This window comes from Rana temporaria, chromosome 1 (genome assembly GCF_905171775.1).
Source record: "Rana temporaria chromosome 1, aRanTem1.1, whole genome shotgun sequence".
Lineage (NCBI taxonomy): Eukaryota > Metazoa > Chordata > Amphibia > Anura > Ranidae > Rana > Rana temporaria.
In genome coordinates, this window is record NC_053489.1 from 23,673,556 (window position 1) to 23,697,416 (window position 23,861).

The following is a 23,861-nucleotide window of genomic DNA, read 5'->3' on the forward strand; positions in this document are numbered from 1 at the left end:
AAAGTTTCCATGCTTTTTTTAACTAAAATATATATAAATATATATATATATATATATATATATATATATATATATATATATATATATATATACAAATGAGGAAACTTTTTGAAGACCCCTCATATACTCTATATTACCAAAAGTATTGGGACGCCTGCTTTTACACACACATGAACTTTATTGGCATCCCAGTCTTAGTCTGTAGGGTTCAATATTGAGTTGGCCTGCTTCTTGACTATGCTTAATCTTGCTCATTGTGTATGACACCAGTTTGGCTTCTATGTCCTTGTTGTCCATCCGTGCTGACCCTGGCTTGCCATCTGACTATGTGCTTGATCTTTACATTTACCTTTACCTGACTTTGACTGAGTCTGTAGGGTTCAATATTAAGTTGGCCCACCCTTTGTAGCTATAACAGCTTCAACTCTTCTCGGAGGGATGTCCATAAGGTTTAGGAGTGTGTCTATGGGATGGCTTGAACAGTCTTCCAGATGTGCATTTGTGAGGTCAGGGACTGATGTGGACAAGAAGGCCTGGCTCGCAGTCTCCGCTCTAATTCAAAAAATTATGATATTTATTAAATCAAAAAGTAAAAGATATTTAGCCAGATTCAGGTAGATCGGCGCATCTTTGTGCTAGTGTAGCGCAGCTCATATGCGCTACGCCGACGTAACCTAGAGAGGCAAGTACAGTATTCACAAAGCACTTGCTCCCAACGTTGCGCTGGCGTAACGTAAATTTGGCGTAAGTGTAAGTGGGTGTGACCTTATGCTAATGATGGCCTGAGCATGGAGCAGTGGCTTATGCCCGGCGTATCATCAACGGTGACGTGGACGTATGATCGCTTCCCTGTGCGCATGCTCACAGCTACGCCGACACAACTTTCTGGGATACGCCGGTCCAACGGCTTACGTCGAGCGCATAAATACGCCCAGACATGCGCCCGTCCGACGCAAAAGTACATCCTGCTTTTTTCCCCCCCTGTACTTTTGCTTTGCAATGGCTGCTGCAGATTCGGATAAGGGCAGGAGGAAGAACTTCTCGCCAGAGGAGAAGGCAGTCCTCGTCTCTGCCATTGAGAAGTTTGACATCTTCCTCCATGGTGCCCAGAGTCGCGACACCAGCCGGGCCAGGAAACAGGTCATCCTGGAGACCATCGCCACTGATGTTAGTGCCCTTGGCAATGAGTGCCGGACCGCCAAGGAAATTGCCAAGAAAATTAATGACCTGAGGCGCCAGGTTCAGGATAAGGTAGCCGCCATCAAGAAGCACCAAAGGGGCACGGGGGGCGGACCACCATGTGCATTGACCTTGACCCCGGAGGAGGAGGTGATTGCCCGGTGTCTAGAGAGGGAGCAGTTGGAGGGCCTGGAGGGCTTTGATTCCCTTGAGCAAGCCTCGAGGACAGGTAAGTGCTTTTTATCCCCCATCCGGTGTGTAGCATGTGAGGGGGTGGAAGGGAACATGTGTCAAGTGTGTGGGTCCACAAACATGTGACTGATTTGTGTCATCCACAGATGTGCAGGAGGGAGCGGGGCCATCTGCTGCCAGTGGCCATCCCACGCCATCCCCGGAACATCCTGAGCCTGACACCCTAGGAAGCCAAGATCAAGCGGTGGAGGGGAGTGCCCACACCTCTCCCCTCGAGGTGGTTGAGGAGGAGACGGTGACGCTGGATCAGGGTTGCCTCTATATAGAGGAGGCATCTGATTTGCCTGGTCCCTCTCACACCTCCCCCCCATCAGGGGAAGCCCCTCTGGCTCAGCCCCCAGCAGGGGAAGCCCCTCAAGGGCCTCACCCTACAGCCGGTCCCAGTCATCTTCTGCCTCCAGGAAGGCGTCACGGAAGACCAGGGGTGTTCTGGATTCCCTGCAGGAACAAATAGCAAGGAACCAGGCCCGGCAGACCCGGCATATGGGGGAAATAGCCGGGGACCTGCACAGGGTGGCTGACAGCCTGGCCTCCTCGGCGCAGATTACAGATGGCCTGCAGGATGTCAGCGGCAATTGTGCTGCAGTAGTCACCTGCCTGAGTGAGCTGCAGGCCACCACTGCAAACCTGGTGTCAGAGGTGCAGACCCTGACTGTGGCAGTCCAGGCCAAAACGGCTGTCATCCAGGAGGAGGGGAGGCAGCGCAACCGGCGGCACAACCACACCCGCCAGCTGAGGATGCAAGCCCAGACAAACCTGTTCCTCAGCCGCATTGCCGTGGCCTTGGAGGGCAGGCAGCCATCACCTGCCAGGAGTGGCAGACCTGGGAAAGAGCCACCTCCAGATGCCCCACCCCCCACCCGAGGCTCCCCCCAGGCAGCTGAGGAGCTAGAGACGTGGCACGCGGTGCAGCCCACGTCAGGGCAAATGAGTGCCGTTTTTTGGGGGGTTTTGCTCAGAATATGAGTTTGTTTTTGTTTTTTATGCTCAGGTCATGAGCTTTTTTATTTTCTGTCTATGCTCAGGTCATGAGCTTTTTTATTTTCTGTCTATGCTCAGGTCATGAGCTTTTTTATTTTCTGTCTATGCTCAGGTCATGAGCTTTTTTATTTTGGTGTGACTGGTGTGTGAATGTGGTATGAATGGACAGCGACACCATTGGGGCCTTGGCGCGGCGTTGCTGCTTGCAAGTTCTGCACGGTGGACTTGGGCTAATCCAATGTGAGGTGGATGTGGTGTGTGTGAGCTAGGGACCACAGTGGTGTGCATGCGTGCATTGTCCATGTGCCATGATGAATGTGTGTGTTTAACGTGCAAAGATGCCTACCACAAGGCATCTCCTGACTGCTCTACCCTCAGCAGACGGGGTAGCCTCGGTTAGGGGGGGACTGTGTGGTTGGGGGGTCAGGTCATCACGTATGTCAATATCCAGGCCCTTTCTCATGGCGTAGTTGTGCAGCACGCAACATGCACTGATGATCTGGCACACGAAGTTTGGGGAATACAACAGGGTCCCCCCGGACTTATCCAGACATCGGAAACAGGACTTCAGGATGCCAAATGTGCGTTCCACCACTGCATGGGTACGTATGTGTGCAGCATTGTATTTTCTCTCTCCTGTGGTTTGGGGATTCCGGAATGGAGTCATGAGATGGGGCCCAAGTGCATATGCCGAGTCACCTGGAAGGGAAAAGACAGGAGGATGTTAGTCGTGCATGTGCCCCTCGTGATGTCTACATCATGGGGTCGGACAGTCATGCCTGACTCCCATGTCACTCACCAACCAGCCAGCTGTCCCTGTACACATTCTGTTCAAATTCTGTTGGGATGTTGCTTTGACGGTATATGTAGCTGTCGTGGCTGGCCCCGGGGTGTTTGGCACGGACGTGCCATATGAGGCATTGGGCATCGGCTATCACCTGTACGTTGATGGAATGGCAATGCTTACGATTACGATATATGTGCTCTGTGGCACGGGGGGGCCATAGTGCCACATGTGTGCAATCAACTTCCCCCATGGTGCGTGGGAATCCGGCAATTCTGAAGAAATCCTGCATTGCCTTCTGCCGCAGATGCTCATGGGTGGGTTTGATGATGTGGTGGGACATGCGTCTGAGGATTGTGGGGACAACCTGGTGCACACGTCTGCTCATGGTGGATTGTGACATCCCAGCCACGACTCCACTTGTATGTTGAAAAGATCCACTTGCAAGGAAATGCAGTATTGCCAGCAGTGTTGCTCATCTTCCTAGTAATTAGTAATTAGTTACAGTTACAAATTACTTGTCCGAAAAAGTAATTGAGTTAGTGACTCAGTTACTTCATTGGCAAAGTAATTAGTTACTCAGCAAAGTAACTGTGCCATCTGTAAACATGCCTCACTGTGCCTGTAACATGCCTCACTGTGCCATCTGTAACATGCCTCACTGTGCCATCTGTAACATGCCTCACTGTGCCATCTGTAACATGCCTCACTGACAGTGAGGCATGTTACAGGCACAGTGAGGCATGTTACAGGCACAGTGAGGCATGTTACAGGCACAGTGAGGCTGTTACAAAATCTCCAGCAAGTGGTCATCAGGAACAGGATCACAAATTTGGTATGGACACAAGGAGAGGGAGTCTGTCGGTGCTACAAATACTTGCTGTAAATCTTCATTATGACATGGGCTTAAGGGCAGGCCCGGATTTTCTCCCTTTGCCGCCCCAAGGCCGGGTCCTTCAATGCCGCCCCCCCCCCCCCCCCCCCCACACACACACACACACCATCACATAGGGGGCTTCTGAGAGCCCCCCCCTATGTAATAGAAATTAGGTAAAAAAAATAAAAATGTAATTTTAATTGCCTGACTGACATCTCCATCTGGAACAGTCTTGAAGCTTCCCCCCAGCCCGCCCCCTTCACAGTACTGATTGGCCGAGCTGTTTGACTGACATCTCCATCTGGAACAGTCCTGAAGCTTCTGTTTAGCCCGCCCCCTCACGACACTGATTGGCCGAGCTGTTGTCTGACTAACAGCTCCGTCTGGAACGCTCACAAAGCTTCTCCTTTCCTATTGACGTAAATGACCAACCCGTTGCCCCTGATTGGACAGCGCTCTCTCGGACTGGAGGCCTCTGGAAAATTCTGTGGCTCGGGTGCGGGAACGCTTGGGAACCTTCAGGAAAGTTGCTAAGCGACGTAAAGAGCATAGCGAGGACCGATCAGCGATTGGCTGTAAGCGGCGTGACGTCCCCGCACAGGCGGCGCCGCCCTTGCACCCACTGCCACCCCGAGGCCTGGCCTCGGTGTCCTTGTCTGAAATCCGGCCCTGCTTAAGGGGACAAGCTAAGAAAAGGGTGATTTGGTGAACAGCTGGTCTCAGCAATCACTTACAGGCAAGATTTGGACCTCCCTCAAAACCTCAAGAGAAGAGTATATGGACGACAGTAAGGCTTCAGCAAGAAGGGTTTGTAGTTGGTGCTATATAGTCCATCAGATTGGCCCCTGCCATTTTCTCCTCTTTTGCTATTACAAAGACATGTTACTGACTGAATGGTTCATTACACTGAATCTAGGCACACTTGCTGAGTGAACATCCATGACAGCACCCCTTACTGACTATTACACCAAAGTCAAAAAAGCTGCAGGCAGCACATCTACATATGAATGGAGCCAAGGGTTAATAAGCACTATGGACCTTAAACTTTAGAATAAAAAAACAAAAAAACAAAGTTTGCTGGTGATAAAGCAGGGCAATTGCAGCCTAGTACTGTACTAGGCTGCAATTGCCCTGCTTTATCACCAGCAAACTTTTTTTTTTTTTAGTACAGTCACTTCACATTTAATCGCCCGCTTACCTTACGTCCTTGGCTTGGTGCCATGGCTGGGATGGCCGCTCCCTGCTGTGCTGTGCTGTAGCCTGGCTGTCGGTGACTCGGCGGGCGGCCTCCTCCTGGCGGCTCCGGACTGTGAGGGAGGGAGGAGGAGGGGAGAGGGAGCCGGCGGCCATCCATTATTAAAAAAGCGCACCTCCTGAGTGTTCCGTTATCGGCGGAACACTAATTTTCCCAGCAGATCCTCTGTTTAGTGTTCAGCCTATCACGGATGCCTTCTCATCCTCAGCCTCGGACGAAAGGACATCTGTGATAGGCTGAACACTAAACAGAGGCTCTGCTGGGAAAATGAGTGTTCCGCCAATCACGGAACACTCAGGAGGCAAGCTATTTTTAATAATGGATGGCCGACGGGCGATGGCTGCAGTGCTGATATGCGTAGAAGTAATTGCGGTAACGCCGCCCAGTAATGGGAACGGCGTTGCTGAGAGGGAAAAAGTAATCTGATAGATTACTCGTTACCCTCAGGAGACCCATCGTTACCTAACAGCGTTTATTTAAACGCCGTTAGTTACAACACTGGTTGTCAGTACCTTGACCAGTGGCTGCACTGCATGTACGCGTTGTGTCTGGCTGATGATGTCATTATGCAGGGCTGTGGCTAATTCCAGGATGGGCATTTAGCTGCCTAAAGGTCCGGGGCTTAAGTGGTTAATTCCCACCCCCACTCCTTTTCTGAAGTCCTGTGGTGACTTTTCTGGGTTTTGAATGTATGTTAGTGATCATAGCAGGATTTATTGTAAGAAGTACAAAGGAAAAAATGCATGTTGACAAGGGGAGTGTAAAGGAGGGCGGGGAGTCTGCTGACATCACAACTCCACCCACCGAGCTCCAGACAACAGATCCACCCACAGAATCTGCAGTTTTTCGGGTCTCATAACAGACAGAGAGGAGATATTTGACAGGTGAGGATACATGCAGGAGGCATCTATATCCTTGTAGATCAGCACTATGGCAGTAGTTTAGTAAGGATGAGAGCGGGTTTACATCCACTTTACGGTAGAATCCTTATGTTCTGCTCCTTGAGTTTGGATGTTGGCTCCACCCTGGGACCAGCTGTTGGTAGTCACCTGATCAGTGACCCTATAAATCATCACTTCCCCTTCCTGTCTTTTGCCCTAGTATAGGTTCCTGTTTGTGCATGTTAAACAATGCATTTTAAATGCATTTTTTGCTGTGAAAATGACAATGGTCCCAAAAATGTGTCAAAATTGTCCGATGTGTCCGCCATAATGTCGCAGTCACGAATAAAATCGCTGATCACCGCCATTAGTAGTAAAACATTTTTTTTATAAAAATTTAATAAAACTGTCCCCTATTTTGTAAACGCTATACATTTTTGCGCAAACCAATCGATAAACGCTTATTGTGATTTTTTTTACAAAAAAATGTAGAAGAATACGTATCGGTCTAAACTGAGGGAAACATTTTTTTTTATATATATATATATATATATATATATATATATATATATATATATATATATATATATATATATATATATATATTTTTTTTCTCTCTCTCTCTCTCTCTCTCTCTCTCTCTCTCTCTCCCTCTCTCTCTCTCTCTCTCTCTCTCTCTCTCTCTCTTCATCTGCCACTTAGTCGCCCCATCAGACAGAGCATTGAGATCGGCTTGTAAATTGGCGACATCCTGTAAGGACGTTATTCCACTGCATAGCTTGGTGTCATCTGCAAAGACAGAAATGTTACTTTTGATCTCAGACCCAATATCATTTATAAAGATATTAAAAAGTAAGGGTCCCAGCACTGAACTTTGGGGTACACCACTGATAACCTTAGACCATTTATGACCATCCATATTTACTTAATAAAGACTTTGGCCCAGATTCTCGTATCTGGGCGTAAAACTGTGCGGGCGTAACGTATCTGGTTTACGTTACGCCGCCGCAAGTTTTACAGGCAAGTGCTTTATTCACAAAGAACTTGCCTGTAAAGTTGCGGCGGCGTAGCGTAAATCACCCGGCGCAAGCCCGCCTAATTCAAATTAGCTGGGTAGGGGGTTCCCGCGCCGAACATACTGCGCATGCGCCGTCCGGAAAATATCCCAGGGTGCATTGCTCCAAATGACGTCGCAAGGACGTCATTGGTTTTGATGTTGAACGTAAATGGCGTCCAGCCCCATTCACGGACGACTTACGCAAACAACGTAAATTTTTACATTTCGACGCTGGAACGACGGCCATACTTATCATTGGTTGCCCCTCATATAGCAGGGGCAACTTTACGCGGCGCAAATCTAATGTAAACGTCATAACTTCACTGCGTCGACCGCGCGTACGTTCGCGTATTTTGCTAATTTGCATATTCGATGGGGAAAACGACGGAGGCGACACCTAGCGGCAAAAAAAAAAATTGCATTTAAGATCCGACAGCGTAAGAGCCTAAGGCCGGGTACTAACGAGCAAACATGTACGATGAAACCGGTCCGTCGGACCGTTTTCACCGTACATGTCTGCCCGAGGGCTTCTGTACGATGGCTGTACTAACCATCGTACAGAAGTCCGCGCGTAAACAATACGCGGGGCGTGGCCGCGTCGTCGCCGCGACGATGACGCGGCGATGACGCGGCGACGTGGGCGGGCCTGCCATTTAAATGCTTCCACGCATGCGTCGAACTCATTCGACGCATGCGAGGGACGGCGGGCGCTCAGACATGTACGTTTGGTCTGTACTGACGACCGTACATGTCCGAGCGGGCAGGATTCCAGCGGACGGTTTTAAAACACGTCCAGGAATATTTGTCTACTGGGAAAAGGCCCGGCGGGCAAATGTTTGCTGGAAATCTGCCCGCTCGCGCCTACACACGACCAAACATGTATGCTGAAACTGGTCCGCGGACCAGTTTCAGCATACATGTTTGGTCGTGTGTACGGGGCCTTACGCCTGTCGGAACTAATGGATATCTATGCGTAACTGATTCTAAGAATCAGTCGCATAGATACGACGGCCCAGATTAGGACTTACGACGGCGTACATGGCGTTGCGCCGTCGTAAGCCCTTTGAGAATCTGGGCCATAGATCCCTTTTTTAGAATGGACACCACATTGGCTTTATCCAGTGGTACTATCCCAGTCATTAGAGAGTCCCTAAACACTTGACCTGCTTATTTCTTTTTTCTATGTTTGCAGTCCATATCAACAGTTTCACATGAATATTTATAATTTCCTTTATGCTCTTGATAAAATAAATCAGAATCCATATATTTTGCCCAACATCACACTTGGATATCATCTAATTGACTCATGTTTGGATACCAGAAGAGCCGTAAGCAGTATTTTGAAGATCTTATCTGGACCAGAGAAGACCGTTCCGAATTATACCTGTACAAGACACGGCAAGCTGGCTGGGGTGATTGGAGATCACTTTTCCACCACAACAATTCCAATCGCCCAAATACTTGGACTTTACAAATATACACAGGTAGGTTCAATAGGCTTTTCTTCAGATGAAACGAATCTACACTCATGTGAAAAAGAAAGGACGCCCCAATGAAAATAGTTGATGTTGTGTATTTTTTTTTTATACAGGGGAATAATCAAACCATATTATGTACCGTATTTATCGGCGTATAACGCGCACTTTTTTTCCCTTAAAATCAGGGGAAAATCGTGGGTGCGCGTTATACGCCGATCCCCGCTGTCTCTGAGCCTAGAGCCGAGTGTACTGCGCACTCGGCTAGGCTCGGCCACGCTCCGCATTGCCCGCAGCCACGCGAGAGGAGCCGAGACAAGCCGAGAGGAGCCGAACACACAGGGCAAGGTGCGGATGCAGTGGCGTATCTAGGGTATGGCAGCCATGGCAAGTGCCATGGGCGCCATATGAAGGGGGCGCTGTTGAGTGGCTGGGCAGCAAGGCACTTACCAGGGTCTGAGGGTCTCTTCTTCCCTCATAGGCAGGATCTCCTTTTCAGCACCTTTGCTAATGGACAATGGCAGCACTATCCCTACTGAGTTCAGCCACAGCCCTCCCTTGTTCTCCCAGGCTCTCCCATTCCATCTGGTCGGATTGGCAGCACACAAAGAAGAAGGAGGAACATCAGTTTCTCCCTCTCCTCTGTGAAAACTGAGGCCTTAACTGATGAAGATTTCATCACTTCCAGTATAGGTTCTCCTTGGAGGGCAGAGGAGGGATCAGGGGTCTAATAAACCCCAGATTTCTCCATAAAAAGGATATGTCAATACCCAAGGTATCACAAGGGATGATAAATATCACTAGTTTTGTTAGCTGTTTTTTTTGTTAAGGTTATCTGAAAGATGGGTTTCAAATGTTTAGACAGGGGCGCAGTTTTAGTGCTTGCCATAGGCGCTATTTTCACTAGATACGCCTCTGTGCGGATGGACTCGCAGACGGACACGCTGGACGGAGACGGACACCTGGATGGAGGCCGCAGACGGACACCTCCAAAGCCGCAGACGAACACCCACAAGGGTGGACGGACCCCGCGCAAGGCAGCAGACGGACGCCGGACAAGGCCACCGATGGACGCAGGGCAAATTTTTTTTTCTTAAACTACCTTTCTAAGGTTGGGGTGCGCGTTATACATCGGCGCGCGGTATACCCCGATAAATACGGTAATTTTTTTAGACATGTGCATGATAAAAAAAATTGTTTTGATTCGTTAATTTAGTTATTTTGTTTTTAGTTCAATTCGGTTGATTTTTTCAATTTGTGTTCGGGAATTTACGGATTTTGTAGATTCGAAACGTTCAAATCAATAAATTTTCGAATCGGTCGAAACAAAAATGTTATATTGTTATCGATTTAAATGCAGCAAAGTGAACAAACAAAAGAAAAATCTTCATCAAAAGATTACAATGATTCTTTAACCACTTAAGACCCGGACCAATATGCAAGTTAAGGACCTGGCCCCTTTTTGCGATTCGGCCCTGCGTCGCTTTAACTGACAATTGCGCGGTCGTGCGACGTGGCTCCCAAACAAAATTGACGTGCTTTTTTTACCACAAATAGTGCTTTCATTTGGTGGTATTTTTTCACCTCTGTGGTTTTTATTTTTTTGCGCTATAAACAAAAATAGAGCGACAATTTTGAAAAAAATTATATTTTTTACTATTTGCTATAATAAATATCCCCAAAAAAAGATATAAAAACATTTTTTTTCCCTCAGTTTAGGCCAATACGTATTCTTTTACCTATTTTTGGTTAAAAAAAATCGCAATATCGGTTAGGAATCCAACGGTTAAATTTAAAGCAAGTTGGCTTTTTTTTAACCGATGGTTAAATAACCCATGGGGCCTACACACGATCGGTTTTGACCAATGAAAATGGTCCATCAGACCGCTGTCCTCTTTTTAACCTATCGTGTGTACGAGGCCTTAAGGCGTCAGCACACCAAGACATTTTGGACAATTTCATACACCCAACTTTTTGGGAACAGTTTGGGGATGGCCCCAACATGACTGCACACCAGTGCACAAAGCAAGGTTCATAAAGACATGGATGAGAGAGTTTGGGGTGGAGGAACTTGACTGGCCTGCACAGAGTCTCAACCCCATAGAACACCTTTGGGATGAATTAGAACGAATACTGCGAGCCAGACCTTCTTGTCAACAACAGTGCCTGACCTCACAAATGCGCTTCTGAAAGAATGGTCAAACATTCCCATAGACACACTCCTAAACCTTTTGGCAAGGCTGATCCTAGGCAGGGTGCACAGGGTGCATTGCACCCAGGCATCTGCAGAGGTGGGGGCGCCAAAGTGCCAGAGTTCTCCCAGCCCTCCTTCTCTCCTTGTTTGTGTCTGTCCAGAACTAGTGTTCTGAGCATAGGTATGTGTCCGTCCAGAACTGATGTGTGAGCATAGGGCAGCCCGTCCAGCCTGGCAGTGCTCAGGGGAGGGGCCGCTCCTCTTTCTGACATGAGAGTTCTAGTTTTCAGTGGCTGCTGAGTGCTGATGTGCAGGAATGAATTCCTAACACTGGGAGTCTTGGATCCCGCACTGTCTCCACCAACTCCAGTTGGAATGCCTCCCACTCCCATCTCTATCTCAGGCTGCACAGAGAGAGAATCGAGGTGAGTCACAGTGTTCAGTGTACTGTGTACTGGGGGATAGCATCCCCAGCATCCCTTTACACATGCTCTGGGCTGCCCCTGCTCTAGATGTTTTATGGCATGATAGATTGCATAGGATACACAGCCCCTGCCCATTCCTGCACCTAGTCCATCTACAGATGTGATTTATAATGAGATGTAAAGGGGGGGAGTTAGTAAAATGACAACGCCCATGTGGGGGCGCCAGAAATATTTAAGCACCCAGGCGCCTGTGACCCTAGGATCGGCCCTGCCTTTTGGACAGCCTTCCCAGATAAGTGTATTTCTACAAATGATGATAAAAACAGTATGGGTCAACTACGCAAGGGAAACAGCATCTTTTTCTCAGCCACTGTTGGCCTAGGTTTACCATTTCTAATGATAATTTCTTCCACTGGGATTGACTCTTCAAATAATGTTTTTTTCTCTGCCTCTCAGATCAGCTACGGCTCCACAGATTACACCTTGAGCAATAGACAGGAATATCCACATGTTTTCCGCACCGTTCAAAACAATCACATTTATTATTCTATTGTGGCAGAAATATTAAACGTCTTTGGCTGGACTTGGGTTGGGATTTTTGTATCAGATAATGACACCGGGGACGAGGAACTACAGATACTAAAGAGATATTTGGCTGTTCAGGAAATTTGTTCAGAATTTATTCTGGAAGTGAACTCAAAGGAGGAGTCCTGGTTCAGGATGTTTGTGACTTTAAAAAACACGTATTCTAGAGTTGGAGTCTTGTGTGGATCCTTTACAGTCGATTTCCTTATATTTCTTGCCCATTTTGAGACAATGAATAATGAGGGAATAATTATTTTACCCCCACATTACGCCTCCGTTGATGACTTGACAAATGGAATGAAAACTTCGGCATGTTTGGCAGTCAGTTTTTTCCCTTTGCCGATTCCAGGAATTGAATTTTTTTTGGACTCTATACATACAAGTGGCAGAACATAACGAAAGTCTGCTGATTCAGTATGTATTGCACATAGTACAAAGCGAGATGGCTTTGTTACAAAACTTGTATGATAACGATCTGAGTTTCAGTTACAATGACACAATTGGTGGTCTCATTATGACCATGAAGCAATATTTATCTGTAGGGGTCTCTTCCAGAGTGTATTATGCAGTAGAAGCAATGGCTAAGGCTCTGCATGATATGAATGTACAACAAAAGGACATCACTAAAAGAAAAATCAACCAGGTAATCAACTTTAGTGACTGATGCCGCGTACACACGACCGTTAGAGCCGGTTCACACTGGGGCGACTCGTCAGGCGGCTCAGGCGCCTGACGAGTCGCGTCCCATTCAATGCAATGGAACCGTTCTAATAGCTCCGACTTAGAAAAAGGTTCCTGAACGACTTCGGGGCGACCTGCATTGACTTCTATACAGAAGTCGTTTTGCAAATCACCTCCGAAGTCGTCCTCAGGACGACTTGCAGAGTCGCCCCCAAAGTCAGTGTGAACCGACTCTAATTCATGTCATGAAAAAAAATGACGTTTTTATCGACGTGATTTGTCGTGGTTTCTCTCAAGCCTGCCTTTCATACAGGGCTGTCTTTTCCATTGGGCACGCTGGGAAGTTGCCCGGGGGCCCCACTTGCCTGGGGGGCCCCCCATCGGCTGCCCAGCAACCCCAGTAAACAATGATGGAGAGCAGCGGGTCAGAACTGTAGAACTGTATCGTGTCTACAGTCTCTGAGGAAGAGGAGTCAAGAGTAGGATCGCCTCCGGGATGGGGGTCACGGGAGAAGTCAGACATGAGGAGACAGTAGGATAAAACCAGAGCAGCCATGCTGGAGCCATCTGACTGAGCCGTGCATGTTGCACCTGAGAGGAGGTCAGTGATAGCGCCGCCAGGCCAGTCTAAGGGACGGGTGGTTGCTGATGTAAGGGGGGAGTGAATACAAAAATATTAGTGACCCCCCCTTACCTTAGTGTATTTACTCTACGGAAGGTGGTCTCTGGTCACCAGAGTGCCCCACACATCAGAGTTCCTGGTGTTCCCCTTTACATCAGAGTCTGCAGGATTCCCCCTTACAGTGCAAGGACCCTGATGTAAAGAGAAAGCAGTGAACTCTGATATAAGGTAGTCTCTGGTCACCAGAGTCCCCCTCCACATCAGAGTTCCCCTTTACATCATGATCTCCAGCGTTCCCCTTTACATAAGAGTTCCCTTTCACTGTAAGGGGGAATCCTGCAGAATCTGATGTAAGAGGAAACTCTGAGAAGGCTGGGTTATAGTAACCCAACCTTCATGTCAATGAAGAAATTTGTAAAACTGTAATTTTAGGTACCTTTTTTTGCAGCGCCAGTAAAAAAAATGTGGTTCTGCCAGTAAATTTCATGATTTTTGTCAGTAAATTCTCGTGCACGATTGTGTAGACAGGGCCCCAATGCACTGTATTGCCCGGGGGCCTATAATGCTCTTAAGATGCCACTGATTTCATACATACAAAAACATAGCATATCCAGGCTCAAACTTAAAGACCAATCAGCAACCAACCAAATTCACCTGTCTAACTGTGTGCGTTAAAAACAGAGGTTTAGTTGCATGCATTTGCAAATGCATGTGTAAGCTGCAGGCCCCCGTCAAGTCGCTCTGTATACTGCAGTCCTAACTATAACATTGCATTTTAAAGGAGTTGTAAAGGAATAAAGAAATTTGCCTAAAATTAATGTCTGCAAGGTAGACAGACAGAATAGTGTAATGATTCTGTTAAAAAACGAGTAAATACCTATTAAATTCCTTCATCTATATCACCTACGGCGTTCTAGTTTCTGTTCTCTCATTCATTTCCTGGTTTGGGGCGCTCGTTCATGTAAGAACTACATTTCCCAGCATGAATTGCGGCAAGCCACACAGATGTAGTTCCCAGGAGGGGGCGAGCATGTTACTGACCACCGCAGAAAAGCCTCCCATCACAGTGGTCAGTAAAATCAGACAAGCAGGAAGTGAACAAAACAGAGAAGAAATAGAGCAACTTCTGAGCAAAAACGAACAATGAGGAAGTGAAAAGAGGAATGTCTGCAGGTAAAGGATGCTTATTATGAAAAAAAATGTTTCCTTTACAACCCCTTTAAGTCTCCTCAGTAGGAGCACATGACTGCTGATGGATAGATAAGGGGCAGGGGACTGGAGGTAGCCCAGCCCTCATTAAATGGGCAGAAGCACACTGCACACTCAGCACATGGAAGCAAAGGTGCCAGTGTGCTGCCTGACCACAATGACATAAATACAACAAACAAAAGTCACTGCCCCTACCTATGACCGGTCTATACAATAAGGAGCGCTGGAATGGGCGCATATACATACAAAAACATAGAATATCCAGGCTCAAACTTACCGATCATGACTGCATAGATAAGGGGCAGGTGACTGGGAGGTAGCCCAGCCTTGCCTTTCATACACACGTTCGTGAAAAAAAAAATGCTCGAGCAAAGCGCGGTGACATACAACACATACGACGGCACTATAAGGGCTCATGCACACTGGATGTTTTTGGACATTTTTACAGCAGCTGTTTTTGGCAGTAGACGTTTTTTTCTACAGTCAATAAACTCTCCATCATGTTATCCTACGTGTCCATGCACACATAGGCTGTTATCAGCCGTTTTGGGCAGTGGCGTTTTTGAGCAGTAAAAAAAAATAAAAAACTAGTGGGTTCTGAGAGATGTTTTTCAGCTGTAAAAACGCTCTAACGCTGATAAACGTCAATAAATGCTCAAAAACTCACTCACCAGCGTTTTAACGTTTTTAACGTTTTTGATCAATTGAAAAAATAAAATTTTCTTCAACCAAAAAACGCTAACGCGGAAAAACGCTAAAAACGCGATTGAAAAAAACATTGAAACAAGTTGAAAAACTCACTGCAAAGCTACTGGCGTTTTTATAACGTTATTTTAACGTCCAGTGTGCATGAGCCCTAAAGGATGAAGTTCCATTTGAATGGCGCCACCCTGTGGGCTGCTTTTGCTAATTTCCCCGTCTCATAACTTGCTTCTGAGCAACATTTTTCCCCCTCATTAAAGCGTACACACGACCGTTTTTCACGACGTGAAAAAGGACGAGGTGAAAAACGACAAGAAAAAATAGAGCAGGTTCTAAAAAAAAAATCGGGCATTTTTCACGTCGAGAAAAATGCTCTGGAAGCTACACAGGACCGTTTTTCACATCCAATTAAAAAAATGGCATTTTCAGAATCAACAAACAGTAAATAGTTCTTTACAGATATCCTGGAATATATTGTGGATTCTAATTACGTAATTATCCCATCTCAGGTAGTCCAAGATATCATTACTCAGTCATCCTATGCCCCTAGTGGATATAGGATGATTTTAGACATAAGATGGTTCGAGGATGTCCCGGGTGAGTCTGTCACAGTATATACTGTATTTTCCGGCGTATAAGACGACCCTTTATACTTAAAAATATGCCTCAAAAATCGGTGGTCATCTTAGGCCTCGTACACACGACCAGGTTTCCTGGCAAAAAACAGCAAGAAAACTGCTTCTTGCTGAGATTCCCGTTCGTGTGTACTAGGCATTCAGGTTTCTCGTCTGGAAATCAGGCAAGAATCTCGACGAGAAAAAAAGAGAACCTGCTCTCTTTTTTCTCGTCGAGATTCTCGTTTGCCTGTTTCCAGATGAGAAACCAGAGAGTGTGTATACTTACCTGTCGCCGTGGAAACCCGCGCATGCTCGAAATGACTTTGACGCATGCGCGGTAGCTTCCACGGCATAGGTAGGGTGAAGCAAGATGGCGGCGATGGCATCGAATGTGATGCTTTTATTCTATAAAGGAGAACAAGAGAGAGCAGGACTTTAAATGAAGCATGTGCTGGGAAAGATTGCAGTGGTTTGGGGGAGAATAATATATCTGGAAATGAGTTATAGATTAAATATTTTAATACTTTCACATAATGCATCGTACATGACTATATTGCATTATTGAAGAAATTAAAAAACATATATAATTCACAGACTTAGTTGGAAAAGGGTTATACAAGCAATGACCCAAATATACAGACACTAGGTACAATAAAATATACTGCAGTGATACATATGAAAGCATGACGTTTGTAGCTCGACGCGTTTCACGACTTGGGTCGCTCATCAGGAGCAAAAATGCCTTGTATTTCTGTAACGACATGAACACATTTGGGATTGGTCCAGGGCATCTAACATTTTGGAGACCATGAAGAAGTCAAGGTCCCAGGTGGTACTCACCAGGTCACCAAGTGTTGCCGGCATGGAAGTGAAGCACTGTCAGGTCCCCATAAGCTGGGACAACTTATGGGGAGAGTTGAGGAGAGTTGTCCTAGAAGCAGAGCCCCCAGACCCAGGGTCTCCTTCCAGGACACACAACAGCAACCTCAGCACTCCATCTTCCACCTACATCGCTGCTACTTAGCATGCTGCCTTGCCTTCTGCCTGGGGATTGGCCAGATTCCCTCAAGTATGCAGATCAGGACCTCCTACCCTCCGCCCACTAACTTCCAGAAGCTTCTCCAAGCTTCTGGAACTAGGGGGAGGAACAAGACACCTGCCCTGCAGAGCCCACCAGCCTAACCTGGAGTACCCCAACCAATTTACAGACTCACACAAGTATCATGAGTCACCAAAATTAATGTACCTACACTAGTTACACACTAGAGGGTGCTACATGGATTATTCTCCCCATTGTTACATAACAATTTGCATCTATCTACACATAACTAGATAATATTTTATTTGCAAAAGAAATGTGAGTTCTAAACAACTGTCACGTCTTTTATTTCCATCCATTATCTTTTATACATTTTTTGCATCTATAGAGGGGGTTGCCTAATGACAACTTTGGACCATGCTTCTGCAATGTGTCAACATGGCCGCTTTGAAACTACATTAACATGTTATAATGTATATGGCAGTTTACTTTTCATTTTAATATATGGTGGACTTTTTTTTATATTACTTTTCAGTTATACCATTATATATCAAAAATAATATACACGTTTGATATGTCAGATTCAGTGCCCTTTTTTAATGACATAGGGGAATTTGTCTACCACTACAAAATAATAAATTGGGTAAAGGATGAGTTCTACTTTGTACCCATTGATGTTGGCAACTATTCCTTATCAGCTGCCGGTCAACAATTTTACATTGATGCACAAGCCATAACATGGAACAAAAGGGACAATAAGGTAGGTAGGTTTTAATTTCCAGCAAAGCTGGACAACAAAAATAATTTATGAAAGAAAGAATGGGGGTTTGGATGAAATTTAAGACAAATGTACACATTTGTCTTAAAATCTCTTGAGCTCCAAGCAAATAGATTTAACTGCTTTCAGGGGGCTATACTGCCAGAGTACATTAAGGATGACAAGACTAGGCCTGGGCTGATGGTGTGGAATTGGCCATTAAATGGATAAAGGGTATAGACTAGTGAAAGGCTTAATAGGGGATTGGGAGTCCTTTTCTGAAGTTCTTCTGACAGCTATAGTTGGGGTCCTTTAATAAGGTTGGTGCACTTAACAACAGTCTAGATCAGGGATATGCAATTAGCGGACCTCCAGCTGTTACGAAACTACAAGTCCCATCATGCCTCTGCCTCTGGGTGTCATGCTTGTGCCTGTCAGAGTCTTGCTATGCCTCATGGGAATTATAGTTCTGCAACAGTTAGAGGTCCGCTAATTGCAAATCCCTGGTCTAGATGGTCAAGTATATGGTGTAAGTGTAGTTCATATTTGATGTAGGCACAGTATGGAAATGGTATTTTGATAATAACATGGGCCCCTTTATGGTTCCAGTGATCAAAGGTGATTAAAGGTGCAAGGGAGGGAGGATGGGAGAATGGGATGGTTCTTCACTCTGCGTGACAAGTGCAGTGTCAATGTGATCGCCATGGTCTCTCTCCCTCTCTCCCTCTCCCCCTCTCTCTCCCCCTCTCTCCCCCTCTCTCCCTCCCTCTCCCCCTCCCCCTCTCCCTCTCTCTCTCCCTCTCTCTCCCTCTCTCTCTCTCTCTCTCCCTCTCTCTCTGCTGTTGTCGCCATCCTTCAACCATGCAGACCGCATGTCAGATATGAAAAATTATACTAAGTGAACATAGGGTGGTATTTGCTAGTACCACCTGTACCCTAAAAAGGTCACTCAGAAAGGACTGGTTGATTGGACTTTCAAGGTACTGATAACAAAACACGTGGATAATATAAAAAATTATTTATTATACATCAAAATATACAAACTAAAATCATTTGAGCCAAACCCCACAGTCAGAGTAATGATTGTAAATGGCGGAGACCCGTCACAGATCTGTTGTGGTGGAGGAAGGCCGAAAAAGGATGGCATTACCAGGTTCCAGTGCCGGCCCAAGACATTGTGCTGCCTGGTACCAAGAATGAAATGCTCCCCCCCCCCCCAAAAAAAAATTACACCCACCAAAATGCCCCCACATCCATTATTTTATATCATGATAACTAAAGTGGACCTATCATGGCTCTATACATGTATATAGGAGTATAAAGAGGACCTGTTATGGTTGTTTACATGAATAGGCATATAAAAAGGACCTGTTATGGCTCTATTCATGCAATTAGCCCCACAGTGGAGTGGAGAGCAGAGCTGGCAGAATGGGATAGCGGGCGGGCGGCAATTTGCCGCCCCCCTGAAAGTGCTGCCTGGTACAATGGTACCATCGGGTCCCATGGTAGGGCCGGCCCTGCCAGGTCCCCCCCTCTTTTCTTCCTTTCCCCCACCCTCCTCCCTTCCCTCCCCGCCTTCCTCAATTTGTGAGGAGGTGCAGCCTGGTGCAGTAAACACACTGAGTTCGATTGCAGAGAACAGAACTTGCAATAATGCGGAATCCAATAATTCACACCAAAACCCGGTGGGAAGGCACCTGACATGGAACACTCACAGCAATATCAGCATTGTGAAGCAGAGTAGGTCTCAGATGTGCCAACAGACTCTGTCTTGAGGGGAGGAATGCAGCCGGGCCAGTCCGAGCCCAAATGGAATCCCGGCCGTGTGTATGCTCCATCGCAGTTTTCCCGACAGGAAAACTGCGGGGGAAAAAGAAGAGAACATGTTTTATTTTTTCCTCGCCGGGATTCCCAGTGGACTTTTTCCCATCGGGAAAAAACGGTCCTGTGTATGCTTTTCCGAGGGAAAAAAACGTGCATGCCGAATCAAGTATGAGACAGGAGCGCTTGTTCTGGTAAAACAAGCATTCGGAATGGAGATAGCACATTCGTCACGCTGCAACGGACTGAAAAGCACGAAGACTGAAAAGCGCAAATCGTCTTTCACCAAACTTTTACTAACACGAGCAAAAGCAGCCCAAAGGGTGGCGCAGTTTGAATGGACCTTCCCCTTTATAGTCCCGTCGTACGTGGTGTACATCACCGCGCTTTGGACGATGGTATTTGGCCTGAACGTGTGTATGCAAGGCAGGCTTGAGAGGAATCCCATCGGGAAAACTTTGTTTTTTTTCCTGCCAAGAAAAACGGTTGTGTGTACGAGGCATAAGTGTTATGTCCCATACACACGATCGGAAATTCAGACAAGAAAACCGTGATTTTTTTTCTGATGGACAGTTGACTCAAATTTGTCTTGCATACACACGGTCACACAAATCTTGTCTGAAATTCCGACCGTCAAGAATGCGGGGACGTACAGGATGTACGACGAGCCAAGATAAATGAAGTTCAATAGGCAGTTCGGCTTTTCTGCCTGATTCCGAGCATGCGTGTTTTTTTTGTGCGAGTGGAATTTCTGATAGGAATTTTTGCCAGGGGAAATTAGAGAACCAGCTCTCAATCATTTGTTGGCGGAAATTCCGACAGTAAAAGTCAGATGGAGCCTACACACGGTTGGAATTTCCGTCCAAAAGCTCAAATCTGACTTTTCTTGTCGAAATTTTCGATCGTGTGGACGCGTCATAAGTGATTTGATGTAAAATGTTGTCATTTTCAGATACCCGTGTCTCGGTGCTCAGAAATTTGTCAACCAGGAACCAGAAAACAATCTAAATCTAGGATTCATTCCTGCTGCCATGACTGTGTCCCATGTTCAGAAGGGGAGATATCCAATACTACAGGTATACCATATTTTTAAGGATCTTAATAAACAAAACTAGTATTTCAGTTTTTGGTAGATGCTGGAGAATTAAAGAGAATCTTTGCCCATTAACTACTTGCCGACCAGCCGCCGCAGTTCTACGGCGGCAGGTCGGCTCCCCTGCGCGAGAGCCCTTACTATAACGTCGGCTCTCTAAGCGGCCACTAGGGGCCCCCCGCTCGTCCCTGACTCCCGCCGCCGGGCACCCGCGAATGCTCGTTACAGGGCGAGGATCGGGAGCTGTGTGTGTAAACACACAGCTCCCGGTCCTGTCAGGGGAGAAATGACTGTTAATCTGTTCATACAATGTATGAACAGTGATCTGTCATTTCCCCTAGTGAGGCCACAGTTAGAACACACCCAGAGAACATACTTAACCCCTTCCCCGCCCCCTGGTGTTAACCCCTTCCCTGCCAGTGGCATTTTTATAGCACTGATATATATATATATATATATATATATATATATATATATATCCGGCGTATCTTAGGGAGTAGTTCCAACGTGATTCTGAGCATGCGCACTGGGATGCGGCCACGGGACGGTGCATGCGCTGTTCATTTTAAGTACTTGTATGATGCTTGGCCCATCATTTGCATGGGGTCACGCCTCATTAGCATGGCTCACGCCCACTTCCACCTACGCTGGCTTACGCCGAGGAAACCCAGCGTATCTTTAACAGCGAGTGGGAGCAAGTGCTTTGTGAATCCAGTGCTTGCCTCTGTGCGGTGCGTTGGTATAGCGTATATTAGATATGCTACACCCGCATAAATATGCGCCGATGTATGTGAATCCGGGCCTATAACTTTTTCGCAAACCAATCAATATACGCTTATTGTCATTTTTTTACCAAAAATATGTAGAATACATATCGGCCTACACTGAGGGGAAAAAAACGTGTTTTTTATATATTTTTGGGGGATATTTATTATAGCAAAAAGCAAAAAATATAGCATTTTTTTCAAAATTGTTGCTCTATTTTTATTTATAGCACAAGAAATAAAAACCGCAGAAGGGGATCGAATACCACCAAAAGAAAGCTCTATTTGTGGGAGCCACGTCGCATGACCGCGCAATTGTCAGTTAAAGCGACGCAGTGCTGAATCCCAAAAAGTGGCCTGGTCTTTGGCCAGCAAAATGGTCCAGGGCTTAAGTGGTTAAGCAGTTTTTAATAAACTGATACACTTAAATGTTTTTTTTGTTTATTGTAATGCAAAGAGATCATCCAATACTCTGCTGGAAGAGCTACAGCCCTCATACAAGTTATTCTCCCCAATTGGACTTATTTACCTTGGGACTTTGTTATTTTTCTTTTTTGCACCATTGAGTTTGTTTGTTTTTCTAATTGAGAATATTTTCATTTCTGGCAGATAGTAAAAATTGTATTCGATGTCTAGAAGAAGAATGGCCAAATGAGAAGAAGGATCGGTGTATTCCAAAACTGGTGGAATTCCTCTCCTACTCTGACGATATGTCTACAGTATTTGCATCCTTTTCTGTCTTGCTCTGTCTTGTGATACTCTTCATAATTGGAATCTTTATATCCTATGTGGATACCGCCATTATCAAAGCAAATAATCGGAGTTTGAGCTTTGTCCTGCTTGTCTGTATCTTGCTGAGCTTTCTCTGTGTGTTCCTGTTTCTTGGTCGTCCACGGGATATAACCTGTACACTGCGTGTCACCACTTTTGGTACCATCTTCTCCTTAGCCGTCTCCTGTCTTCTGGCTAAAACAATTATGGTTTATATTGCTTTTACAGCCACTAAACCTGGCAGCTACTGGAGAAAATGGATTGGAGTCACACTTCCAAATTTTGTAGCGTTACTGCTTACATGTGCTCAGGGTACAATATGTCTGATTTGGCTGTCTACTTCACCACCTTTTAGTGAAATGGACACTCACTCTTATCAGGACAAGATCGTCATTCAGTGTAATGAAGGGTCAGTTATCGGGTTCTACTCTGTGTTGGGTTATATGGGGTTCCTGGCAGCTGTGAGCTTTGTTCTGGCTTTCATGGTGAGGACATTACCGGACAGTTTTAATGAGGCCAAATACATCACCTTCAGCATGCTGGTGTTCTGCAGTGTCTGGATTTCCATGATCCCGGCCTATCTGAGCACCAAAGGGAAATACACAGTGGCTGTGGAGATATTTGCCATATTGGCCTCAAGTGCTGGACTTCTAAGCTGTATATTTTTCCCAAAATGTTTCATTATTCTATTTAGGCCAGGCTTGAACACGCAAACAGATCTGCTTTCTAAGAAAAACAGACAATTCTATTAATGCTTAAAGCGGAGGTTCACCCTAAAAACATGTATATAACATTACATTCTGCATACTTCCAACATTTACAGTATGCTGTTTGTTTTTTGTTTTTTTGCTGTACATACCGTATTATTGCAATTTTCCACCCGGCTTCCGGGTACACACTCCCGCGGGAGTAGGCGTTCCTATGCAGAGGCGCAGTGTCATGTGGGACTTTGCCCAGATGATTGACGTCTTGAGAAAAACTTCCCCTCGGCGGATAAGGCGCGTCACGAGTTTCCGAAAGTAGTCGAACTGCGAGTCGGCTCTATACGGCGCCTGCGCAGTCAGCTCTACACAGCTCCTAGTCGGTGAGCAGGCGCCGTATAGCGCCGTCTCGCAGTTGGGCTACTTTCGGAAACTCGTGAGGCGCCTTATCCGCCGAGGGGAAGTTTTTCTCAAGACGTCAATCATCTGGGCGAAGTCCCACATGACACTGCGCCTCTGCATAGGAACGCCTACTCCCGCAGGAGTGTGTACCCGGAAGCCGGGTGGAAAATAGCAATAATACGGTATGTACAGCAAAAAAACAAAAAACAAACAGCATACTGTAAATGTTGGAAGTATGCAGAATGTAGTGTTATATACATGTTTTTAGGGTGAACCTCCGCTTTAAATACATGATTCTGTCAAGTTTGAATCACTGTTTGCTGCTTGTGCTCTAATTATGAAGATTCGCTCTCTCTATTTATCCTGGTGACTTATTGCCAAGCGTGAAAATGCAATACAATGCCAAATGTTGGTTTGTCAATAGGATTAGAGAGAAAATCTTCCAATTGGGACATTAACATGGGACATCTGGTCACACTAGATTTTCTCACTTCAGAAGGACTTCCTCTCACTTCCGGTTTTAGCTATGGGTCAGAAAATAAAATTTCCCCAATGGCATGCAGATTGCAAAAAAAAACGCCCTTGACTTTTTTTTTATTTTTGCTGTTTTTCACTGAAGGCCTTTATAATTTGATGGACAAAAGTGATGTTTATGCCAAACAGTACATCATCGCCAACCCAAATTCTTGTTTCTATCACAGTAACCTATGTGAAGAAGTCAGCAGAAGGGTAGGGAA

General features: G+C 46.0%; 1 protein-coding gene across 1 annotated transcript; it reads left to right on the plus strand.

Annotated features, from left to right (window-relative positions):
- The first annotated feature begins 1,914 nt into the window (after positions 1 to 1,914).
- Positions 1,915 to 22,773, plus strand: LOC120929116 (extracellular calcium-sensing receptor-like). The gene is made up of 7 exons (XM_040340385.1): positions 1,915 to 2,189; positions 8,459 to 8,750; positions 11,817 to 12,258; positions 12,377 to 12,588; positions 17,351 to 17,575; positions 20,346 to 20,469; positions 21,860 to 22,773. Exons 1-7 carry the CDS (start codon positions 1,915 to 1,917, stop codon positions 22,771 to 22,773), a joined length of 2,484 nt encoding a protein of 827 aa, XP_040196319.1.
- Positions 22,774 to 23,861: the final 1,088 nt, after the last annotated feature.

What these genes read in the sequence shown, in the direction of transcription:
- LOC120929116 (XM_040340385.1), top strand. Translation starts at nt 1,915, where the DNA reads ATGGGGGAAATAGCCGGGGACCTGCACAGGGTGGCTGACAGCCTGGCC. An exon ending in ATGCAAGCCCAGACAAACCT is followed by an intron (nt 2,190 to 8,458) that starts GTTCCTCAGCCG and finishes CTATGTTTGCAG; the next exon opens with TCCATATCAACAGTTTCACA. An exon ending in TGGAATGAAAACTTCGGCAT is followed by an intron (nt 12,259 to 12,376) that starts GTTTGGCAGTCA and finishes TATTGCACATAG; the next exon opens with TACAAAGCGAGATGGCTTTG.